The sequence below is a fragment of the Pongo abelii genome, chromosome 9, assembly GCF_028885655.2.
Source record: "Pongo abelii isolate AG06213 chromosome 9, NHGRI_mPonAbe1-v2.0_pri, whole genome shotgun sequence".
Taxonomy (NCBI): Eukaryota; Metazoa; Chordata; class Mammalia; order Primates; family Hominidae; genus Pongo; species Pongo abelii.
Window position 1 is genome coordinate 67,904,550 of NC_071994.2, and position 11,284 is coordinate 67,915,833.

Genomic DNA, 11,284 nt, shown 5'->3' on the forward strand with positions numbered 1-11,284 from the left:
GTCTTTATTTAAAAAAAAAAAATACAAAAATTAGCCAGATGTGGTGGCGGCTGCCTGTAATCCCAGCTACTTGGGAGGCTGAGGCAGGAGAATCACTAGAACTTGGGAGGCAGAGGTTGCAGTGAGCCGAGATTGCGCCATTGCACTTCAGCCTGGGGAACGGAGTAAGCCTCCATCTCAAAAAAAAAAGCATAACTTTATAACTTTCAGACAACTAAGCTAAAGTTAAAAATAAGAAAGGATATTTCTGTTAGCGGGGATACAGCACAGGCAATCTCAACCAGGGACATCCATCTAGCTGCCCCATACACATTTCTACCCACCTGAAATCCTTAAGACATGAAGACTTGTATTCTCCCAAAAATGGTAACAAATGAGGGCCAGGGGCGGTGGCTCACACCTGTAATCCCTGCACTTTGGGAGGCCGAGGCGGGCAGATCACAAAGTCAGGAGTTCGAGACCAGCCTGGCCAACGTGGTGAAACCTCATCTCTGGTAAACATACAATAATTAGCCGGGCATGGTGGGGGGCGCCTGTAATCCCAGCAACTCGGGAGGCTGAGGCTGGAGAATGGCTTGAACCTGGGAGGCAGAGGTTGCAGTGAGCCGAGATCATACCACTGCACTCTAGCCTGGGCAAAAGAGTGAAACTCCATCTCAAAAAATAAAAATAAAAATAAAATAAGCTTAATTAAAAATATCACTAGTATCAATCTTTATCACAAAAACCCTTTAAAATTTGGGCAATTATGGTATTATTGTCAACAATTTGGCAAACATCAATACAGGCCTCAGAAGATGCTACAATAGATTTTTTATGAGTCAAAATATAAATATAACTTCTGGATGCTGCCCCTAATTATATGCCCAGTAGTCCCCTTCTCAAGCTCCTGGATTCTAGCATAGAACTGAAGCACCAAATGAGTCATTATACATCATTAATTAGGGCTAAAACTCCTAATACTCTAGTTTCAAAAGCTCTTAACCATGACACAAAACCACCTTCCTAGACATCTTTGAATCTTCTCATTATCTGTCATCAACCCAGATAATTTCAATAGTCACCCTTAATTCATCTCATCAAAATTCTTCAACAAACCCAACTCCACTCTACTTACTAGTACTGACAATGCGCCAGACACTATGGAGAAAAAAAGATCAATATGAAGTTACGTTGGGAGTTTAATTCCAATTGGGCTAGTAAGTAAAATTTCAAGTTAGAACCTAAGGGACGTAAATTCAGAAATCAGAGAAGACTTTGAACAGTGAAAGATAAAAATGAATTGGTAGGTTGTGGCCAAAAAATTTAATGAGTATGAATTTTTTGTGAAGGGTTTTACATGATCAGATTTATGCTATAGGAAAATGAGGTCTTGAAGCACTGTGAAGAATGTAATGAAGAATGTAATTCAAGGACTGATGACTATAAAACATGAATGAAAAACTATTAGTACAACAGGTAGTAGCAATAGGCCTCAAAAACCTAGGCCCTATTCTACTACACAGCTAGCTTCCCTGCTGCTTTCTCTGCCACCCAAAATAAGTTCAACTTTAAAAAATAGAAAAAGAAAAACGCACACTCACATCAACGAATTTCCCAATATGGCCACCCTTTTAACTTACAATCTTATCCTGCCCCCTTACTAGCATTCCACTCACTAACACTGTAATCAGAAACTGCTTTCCCCTCAGACCATGTGGAAAATTAATAATAATTTTAAAAATTAAAAGGCTGGGAACGATGTTCACGCCTGCAATCCCAGCACTTTGGGAGGCTGAGGAGGGCGGATCACGAAGTCAAGAGATGGAGACCATCCTGGCCAACATGGTGGAACCCATCTCTAAAAATACAAAAATTAGCTGGGCGTGGTGGTGCACACTTGTAGTCCCAGCTACTTGGGAGGCTGAGGCAGGAGAATCGCTTGAACCTGGGAGGCAGAAGTTGCAGTGAGCCGAGATAGCGCCACTGAATTACAGCTGGGAGACAGACTGTCTCAAAAAATAAAAAAATTAAAAGAAAAAAATTAGAAATTGCTTTTCCAAGGTTACCGATACTTTAAGGCATTTTCCCAGGAAGTCTTCAGTTTGTTTAACCTCTCTCATTTAGGAGTATCAACACCCCTTTCCTTTTTCTAAAATTTTTTTACTCATTTTCAAAAGTAATTCATGCTCTTTAGTAGAGAATTTATTAAATCTATGTAAGAAAAAGGAAATTAGGCCTGGTGTGGTGGCTTACGCCTGTAATCCCAACACTTTGGGAGGCCGAGGAGGGCGGATCACCTGAGGTCAGGAGTTTGAGACCAGCGTGGCCAACGTGATGAAACCTCTTCTCTACTAAAAATATATAAAAATTAGCTGGACGTGGTGGTGGTTGCCTTGTTATCCCAGCTACTAGGGAGGCTGAGGCAAGAGAACTGCTTGAACCCAGAAGATGGAGGTTGCAGTGAGCTGACACGGTGCCACTGCACTCCAGCCTGGGCAACAGTGAGACTCCGTCTCAAGAAAAAAAGAAAAAGGAAACTAAACACTAACCACAAGCAACCTTCCTAAAATTATCTTTTTTGGCTTCTCTCTTACTTTTATGCACAAAATCTCCAGTCTGCTTTTTCAGATGTTTATCAAAGTACTCAAAATAGGCATGGTTGAAAGTTTAGCCCTCTATTCCATCCTATACCTTTGGATCATACTACTGTAATCACCTGCCTGCAGAAGAATATCACTTTTCCATTGCTGCTTTCTCTCCTAAACTTCAGCTCCACATTCCAATTGCCTGCTAGACTTTTTCTACTTGATGTTTACCAGCTCCTCAAACTGGACACTCTGTATGTAACTCATGTCTTCAAAATCAGTTTTCCCTCTGGACCCACATTTTCCAATGTAATCACTAATATCAGTATCTTTTAAAACACACTCTTCAAACCCGTAACTTTTTTTTTTTTTTGAGACAGAGTCTTGCTGTCGCCCAGGCTAGAGTGCAGTGGAGCAATCTTGGCTCACTTCAGCCATTGCCTCCCAGGTTGAAGCGGTTCTTGTGCCTCAGCCTCTTGAGTAGCTGGGATTACAGGCATGCAACACCATGCCCGGCTAATTTTTGTATTTTTAGTAGAGACAGGGTTTTGCCATGTTGACCAGGCTGGTCTTAAACCCCTGACCTCAGGTGATCCACCCACCTTGGCCTCCCAAAGTGCTGGGATTACAGGCCTGAGCCACCGCACCCGGCCAAAACTGTAACTTTGTATTATTTCTCTCCATTGAAATATAACCAAACAGACTTTCAATTAGCTACTATACTTCAGACCATTTTTAAGGAACATAGGAGGTAGAAGAATCCTTTGCTATCAGATTTTTACATAAAATACAACCAGGTAATTTCAAGAGCCAAGGAACTTCCAACCTTTCTTGTTACTAAAGCATTTGACAAGTCGGGCACAGTGGCTCACACCTGTAATCCCAGCACTTAGGGAGACCAAGGTGGGCGGATCACCTGAGGTCAGGAGTTCAAGACCAGCCTACCAACATGGAGAAACCTTGTCTCTACTAAAAATACAAAATTAGCCAGACATGGTGATGCATACCTGTAATCCCAGCTACTCAAGAGGCTGAGGCAGGAGAATCGCTTGAATCCGGGAGGTGGAGGTTACGGTGAGCCGAGATTGCGCCATTGCACTCCAGTCTGGGCAACAAGAGCGAAACTCCGTCTCAAAAAAAAAAAAAAAAAAGAATTTGACAAAGGCAAATACGACATCTACTTTGGCTACATGAAACATAAGGCATAGTGAGGTTAAGTCATTATAGTCGTAGACTCAGGACAAGGCTAAGGCTCTTCACTGCGTCCCTCTGCCTTTGTTAAAAAAACAGTAATATGCCAGGTGCAGTGGCTCACACCTGTAATTCTAGCACTTGGGAGTCAAGGCTGGGCAACAAAGACAGACCTCGTCTCTACAAAAAATCAAAAACTTAGCCAGGCGTGGCTGTGCACGCCTGTAGCCCCAGCTAGTTGGGAGGCTGAGGCAGGAAGATAGCTTAATCTCAGGAGAGTCAAGGCTGCCGTAAGCCATGTTCATACTACTGCACTCCAGCCTGGGTAACAGTACGAAACCCTGTCTCAAAAAATAATAACAATAAAAATAATTTTACAATATTATTTTTATTTTTTCCAACTAGGAAGTTTTATGTTATTTAATTTATTTTTTTTAAGATGGAGTCTTGCTGTCGCCCAGGCTGGAGTGCAGTGGTGTGATCTCTGCTCACTGCAAGCTCTGCCTCCCAGGTTCACGCCATTCTGCCTCAGCCTCCTGAGTAGCTGGAACTACAGGCACCCACCACCATGCCCGGCTAATTTTCTGTATTTTTAGTAGAAACGGGGTTTCACCATGTTAGCCAGGATGGTCTTGATCTCCTGACCTCATGATCCACCTGGCTCAGCCTCCCAAAGTGCTGGGATTACAGGCGTGAGCCACCACGCCTGGCCAGAACTTTTATTTTATTTTATTTTTCTTTTTTTGAGACGGAGTCTCACACTGTTGCCTGGGCTGGAATGCAATGATGTGATTTTGGCTCACTGCACCTCCGCCTCCCGGGTTCAAGCGATTCTCCTGCCTCAGTCTCCCAAGTAGCTGGGATTACAGGCACCCACCACCACACCTGGCTAATTTTTCATATTTTTAGTAGAGACGGGGTTTCACTATGTTGACCAGGCTTGTCTCGAACTCCCGACCTCGTGATCCGCCCACCTCGGCCTCCTAAAGTGCTGGATTACAGGCGTGAGCCACCGCACCTGGCCTCCAACTAGGAACTTTAAAAAAAAACTTTTTTATTAGAAATCATTTAGCAGCCGGGCGCCATGACTCATGTCTGTAATCCCAACACTTTGGGAGGCGGAGGCAGGTGGATCACCTGAGGTCAGGAGTTCAAGACCAGCCTGGCCAACAAAGTGAAACCCCATCTCTACCAAAAATACAAAAATTAGCCAGGAGTGGTGGCGGGCGCCTGCAGTCCCAGCTACTCGGGAGGCTGAGGCAGGAGAATCACTTGAACCCAGAAGGCAGAGGTTGCAGTGAACCAAGATTGCGCCACTGCATTCCAGCCTGGGTGACAGAGCGAGGCTCTAGCTAAAATAAAAATTTTTTTGTAGTGACTGGGTCTCCCTATGTTCCCCAGGCTGGTCTCAAACTCCTGGACGAGCGATCCTCTTCCTGCTTTTACCTCCCAAAGTGCTGGGATTACAGGCGTGAGCCACTGCGCCCAGCCTCTTTCAGATCTTTAACAGGCTACATCATTGAATAACTTGCTATCTAAGAGCCAAAGTATCCAGGGACTTTCCTTCTCCCAAACTCAGAACAGTACTTCAAAATATTCCTGGTGAAGGAATGTTATCTAAACTACAGGCTACTCTGGTCTTCCTAAAATATTTTGCTTAATTTCTAAACATTCCAAATTATCTTACAAATCTGCCATTATTTTACACTTTTCCAGACCTAAGATTTTCATTAATTAAATACTTTTAATAAAATGAAATCAAATGAACCATTTATAAGTAAGGTATATCACATACAGCAGTAATAGTTAACCTTTTGTGACAATCCCAAAAGTGATCCAGGGTAGTGTGAGTTTAAAAAAAAAAAAACACAACACAAAATATCAAGAAACTTATCAAAAGCAAGATCACTTTTTCATATAAAGCATGTGAGAAAGTAGCACTGCTGCCCATATGTATAAAACCATTAGGCCCGGCACGGTGGCTCAGGCTGCAAATATAACGGGAGAGACTACTGATGCTGAGATCATATCCACCTTAGCCAAAATCAGATCTAATAGTTTCCTCATCCAAAATTTACATGTAGCTTTATTATAGTACTGACCACATGTATTGTAAGGGCCAGTGACGTGGTGATTATGGAGCTCTAGAAAGGCAGTGATTACAAATTTCTCTGCATCTAACTACTTAGCTCAGTGCCTAGCACACAGACATTTGCTGTTACATGAACCAGATTGGGAATTATCCTTCGGAATAAGAATTTCATAAAAATCTTCCTGGCATTATATTTAAAAATGCCGGCTGGTGTGGTGGCTCATGCCTGTAATCTCAGCACTTTGGGAGGCCAAGGTGGGTGGATCACTTGAGGTCAGGAGTTCGAGACCAGCCTGGGCAACATGGCAAAACCCTGTCTCTACTAAAAATACAAAAATTAGCCAGATGTGGTGGCACGCACCTGTAGTCTCAGTTACTCAAGAGGCTGAGGACTGAGAATCGCTTGAACCTGGGATTGGAGGCTGCAGTGAGCCAAGATCACGCCACTGCACTCTAGCCTGGGCAACAGAGTGAGAGCCTGCCACAAAAATAATAATAATAATAATAAATTTTAAAAAATAAAAGAGCTAATCTTGTTATTTATTAATATTATAACAGGAAGTCAGTCATAAAGCCTATTACTGGCAAATCAAGGAATAACAATAACAAAAAATAACAATTCATGACCTCATGAAACTTAAAATTATAGTGGGAGAACAAAAGTTAAGTAAAATTAGGCCAGGCGTGGTAGCACGTCTCTGTAGTCCCAGCCACTTGGGAGGCTCAGACGGGAGGAGGCTGTTTGAGGCCAAGAGTTCTAGGCTGTAGTGTACTATGTAGTGCAGCGGAGCCCACTGCACTCCAGCCTGGGCAACATAGCAAGGCCTTGTCTCTGAAAAAGTTAAAAATAAGCCTGGGCAACACGGTGAAACCTTGTCTCTACAAAAAATACAAAAATTAGTTGGGCATAGTGGCACATCCCTGTAGTCTCAGCTACCTGGGAGGCTGAAGTGGGAGTGTTGCTTGAGCCCAAGAGGGAGAGGCTGCAGTGAGCCATGATGGTGCCACTGCACTCCAGCCAGGGTGACAGAGCAAGACCCTGTCTCAAAAAATAAATATAAATAAATAGGCTGGGCATGGTGGCTCATTCCTGCAATCCCAGCACTTTGGGAGGCTGAGGCGGGCGGATCACAAGGTCAGGAGTTGGAGACCAGCCTGGCCAACACAGTAAAACCCCGTCTCTACTAAAAATACAGAATTAGCCAGGTGTGGTGGCAAGTGCCTGTAATCCCAGCTATTTGGGAGGCTGAGGCAGGAGAATTGCTTGAACCCAGGAGGCAGAAGTTGCAGTGGGCTCAGATTGCGCCACTGCACTCCAGCCTAGGCAACAAGAGCAAGACTCCGTCTCAAAAAAAAAAAAAAAAAAAAAATTTATTTATTTATTTATTTTTATTTTTATTTTTTGAGATGGAGTTTTACTCTTGTTGCTCAGGCTGGAGTGCAATGGCATGATCTCAGCTCACCGCAACCTCCACCTCCCGGGTTCAAGCGATTCTCCTGCCTCAGCCTCCCTAGCAGCTGGGATTACAGGCATGCGCCACCACGCCCAGCTAATTTTGTATTTTTAGTAGAGACGGGGTTTCTCCATGTTGGTCAGGCTGGTCTCGAACTCCCAACCTCAGGTGATCCGCCCGCCTCGGCCTCCCAAAGTGCTGGGATTACAGGCATGAGCCACCATGCCCAGCCAGTTTTTTTAATTTAATTAATTAATTAATTAATTTGAGATGGAGTCTCACTTTGTTGCCCAGGCTAGAGTGCACTGGCATGATCTCAGCTCACCGCAACCTCCGCCTCCCGGGTTCAAGCGATTCTCCTGCCTCAGCCTCCTGAGTAGCTGGGATTACAAGCATGCGCCACCACGCCCAGCTAATTTTGTATTCTTAGTAGAGATGGGGTTTCTCCATGTTGGGAGTTTGAGACTCAGGCTGGTCTCAAACTCCCAACCTCAAGTATCTGTCCGCCTCAGCCTCACAAAATGCTGGGATTACAGGCGTGAGCCACCATGCCTGGCCAAATAAAATTAATTTTAAAAATAAGCCAAATATGTATGACAAATCAATGCTATAGAGAAAAACAAGTGAACGGAGATAGGGAGTATGATGGTCAAGGAACTCCTCAGTGATAAGGAGACATTTGAACAGGGATGGAAGGAAATGAGAGAACAAGTTAGGGGGATAACTATGTGAAAGGAGTTCCAAGGAATTAAGTAAGTGCAAAGACTCTGAGGCAGAAGGGCTATTCTGTTTTGAAACTATCTACACTATAAACACTTTAATAACATTTACAAATTTTACATTGAGTCAGTGATTATTTCACTTAGTGAAGAGATTCATTCAAATGTCAATGATCTTTTTCTTTGGTTCTAAATGAACCAAAACACAGCTTCACTGGAATGAGAGACATCATAGAATAATTCGTTCTTCTATCTTCTCCAAAGCAAGAGCCTTTCAGAAATGTTACTTCCTCATTCTTAAATATATTCAAGACTTATCTGAGATCTGTCTCCCAAATCAATGTTCTGCCACAAGAAAGTCAAAGCAAAAAATATTTAAATGGAAGAAGGGAGAGGGAGAAGCAGTGTATTAAAATGGAATGAAAGTAAATATACTAATAGAAAATTTACCTTAGGAAGAATATTTAAAAATCTAGGTGTTATAATGGAAAGAAATGTATGAAATGTAAATAGCTAAGGATTACAAAAATAAAGGCCATGTAATAAATTTTCTTTGACAGATTAGCGGTGTTCACTGTTTGACAGTATTCCAAAACAGTAGTTTAACGGTTCAGTAAAAAAGGCTTTGAATACTATTTTGATCATTTGTTTATCTTCCAAAAACTAGCTTGTAAAATACCCCAGGTTTCTATTACCAGATGTTAGTGCATATACTAGACATGTAATGTCTATTTGAGGAATAAATGAATTTCAGATTTTCAGGAAGTATTATTTCCCCAATTTTTGTAGAAGCAAAGCAGCTCTTTCAAGTACTCACTTTTAAAATTAATAATTACACGCAAGTATAATTAGTCAAAATAATACGCGATTAGAGCAAAATCATGGTAGAAATGACCATGACTAAACTTTTAGCTTTTCTAGGCTTGTAACTGCATTACTATTTAACAAGCAAAATAATTTTCAACTTAACCCATGTCTATCACAAAGCAAATCAAAACAAAAAGTGATTCATTGCTCCTTCCATAGTTTTGTAGTGGTTCAAAATGGTAATACGGTTCAACTCACTATTTTATATCCAAAAAAACCTAAGCTCCTCCCAAGGTGACTCTGAGTCTAAAAATTTGAACATGTAATCATCACTTCGTGTGGTATAATAATGATCTCATTTACATATAAAATAGATTTAACATTCTGAAATAATTTTACATTTAATTTGTGTAAACTCTGTAGGTAGTTTTCTTGAACTGTAAGTTCCGTGAGGGCAGGGATCTCTAGTGCAGCCCTTTACACTGAAAAAGTCCAATTAGTAATATTTCTGCTGTTTCTGGTAAGTCAATATAAACAATGTTTTTAAATTATTTACTTACCAGCTAAAAGACGCATAAAATAGTTGAATTTCTATTTTAAAGTGTGATTTATTTTTCAGTTAAAAAATGTACACTAAAGTTCAGTAAAGCTGGCAGATTCAGCAGCATGCTAAAGAATAATTACTAACTGGCAGAAAAGTTACAGCAGCCCTTTTAAGAAGGCTTTAAAATACTGATCATTAATAAGTAAAACTGCAAAAGTTTAGAAACAAAGAATGACACTGGAGATAGTACAATAAATATTCATGCAATTAAGCTGTTTTCCAAGGAGCGGTCCCCACAAAATATAGGGGGAAAAGAAAAACAACCTTCAGAGAATGCAATATCTGAACTGATAAGGAGCTCTGCACATTCCAAGGTACTCAGACTTAACATTCTCTCACCTGTCACAGCAACTCTGTGGCGTAATTTTATGAATGGGAAAAACTCAGGATCAAGAGGTTAAGCGACTGGCCCAAGGTCACTCAAGGAATCAGTGGTGCAGCTATACCTAGAAGGGTGCACTTCACCTGATCCTTTCCACTACATAAGCCAGCTCCCCGACTGAAGCATTGTGACAGCGGAAGAGCAGGGATCAGACTCTGTGAGTGTCCCGCACTACCCCTGTCCTGCCAAAGAGGCGCGGGCTTGCCTTTGAAAGCCTTCCCTAGCAACTCAGCCAGAGAGGAGGAAGTTGTGCCCGAGGTAGGCCACTGATCAGCCCAGCAAAGTGACAAGGATGACAGGCGCAGCCCCCAAAGGACCAGCCGGCATTCCCATGAGCCCTTCCAAACCCTGCGACGGCGAGACTGGTCTCAGAAACATCTGAAAAACCTCCCAGTAAGTTTCGCCCCCTCCTGGGCGTGAGGAACCAGCTGGGAATGAGCCAGAGGGCGGCCAGCCACCCGAGCCGGCCATGTGTCCATCCCGTCACGCCCGCCTCGCCACAGCCGGCTCCTCATGCCTAGACCGCAGCCAGAGGCCCAGCTCAGGATCCGAAGCAAAGGCAGCCTTGGCTGCAGCCACCACCAGCACACCACACCAAGGCGCCCCGGCGTGGAAGTCGCCGTCAGATGTTCGCCCCACCCTCCTGCTGGGGCCCTCAACGACGTCGTCCGCGCCTCCGGCCAGGCCCCGGGGGCTCGGCCTGCCACTTCTGTCTGCCCGCCTGCCCGCCGCCACCGCTAGCCGGGCGTCCTTACTTCATTGAGCTGGCGCTCCGCGGCCTCACGCAGGGCTGGGTCCATGGTGCCCCGCAGGGCCTCGATAATGGTGTTGGGGTCCATCGCAGCGCGGACTCGGTCAAACCCGGGGCTCGGGTGCTACTGGGCCAGGAATAGCGCCACTCACTGCGCACATGGACCCGCCGCGCTCCGCAGCGGCAACCGGCGCGAAAGGAAAGAGAAGCGCCAAGGCCCCGGATAGAACCTCTTCGCCTCGGCGAGGAGGCGGGAGATGCTCTGGCGACTTCCTGTGGGCGCGCCTGCGGAGCACTTTGGGAGATGTAGTCCACAAACACAGTCCGCAGCCCACGTGGCTGCCTGAGCTGTCGTTCCTACAGACAAGTCTTTCTATTCAAAAACGAAAAGTGTTCAAATTCCACAAAAAGAAAAGTAAAACAATCAATTACAAAAGGCTTCACATACTATATCCACTGTGATCATAAAGGGAATCAGATACAGTGTGTGGTGAAATCTATTGCTAATGGCTGCGTAATTTAAGGAAACTTTCTGAAAAGCAATTTGAGATGTGTTTCTGATTGCCATTAAAATATTTAAACTGCCGGGCGCGGTGGCTCACGCCTGTAATCCCAGCACTTTGGGGGGCCAAGGCGGGCGGATCACGAGATCAGGAGATCCAGAGCATCCTGGCTAACACGGCGAAACCCCGTTTCTACTAAAAATACAAAAAATTA

At 43.8% G+C, this 11,284-nt stretch overlaps 1 protein-coding gene across 3 annotated transcripts in view; it reads right to left on the reverse strand.

Annotated features, from left to right (window-relative positions):
* Nucleotides 1–10,850, reverse strand: part of IPO7 (importin 7) — a 61,041-nt gene extending 50,191 nt beyond the window's left edge. The window contains exon 1 of one of the 3 annotated variants that reach the window (XM_024254968.3): nucleotides 10,572–10,850. In XM_024254968.3, coding sequence (XP_024110736.1) covers nucleotides 10,572–10,655 — 84 coding nt within the window. In that variant the 5' untranslated portion in view covers nucleotides 10,656–10,850. Of the gene's footprint in view, nucleotides 1–3,574; nucleotides 3,676–10,571 lie in introns of those variants that run through there. The other 2 variants (XM_024254969.3, XM_063728149.1) reach the window with 2 other exon arrangements.
* Nucleotides 10,851–11,284: the final 434 nt, after the last annotated feature.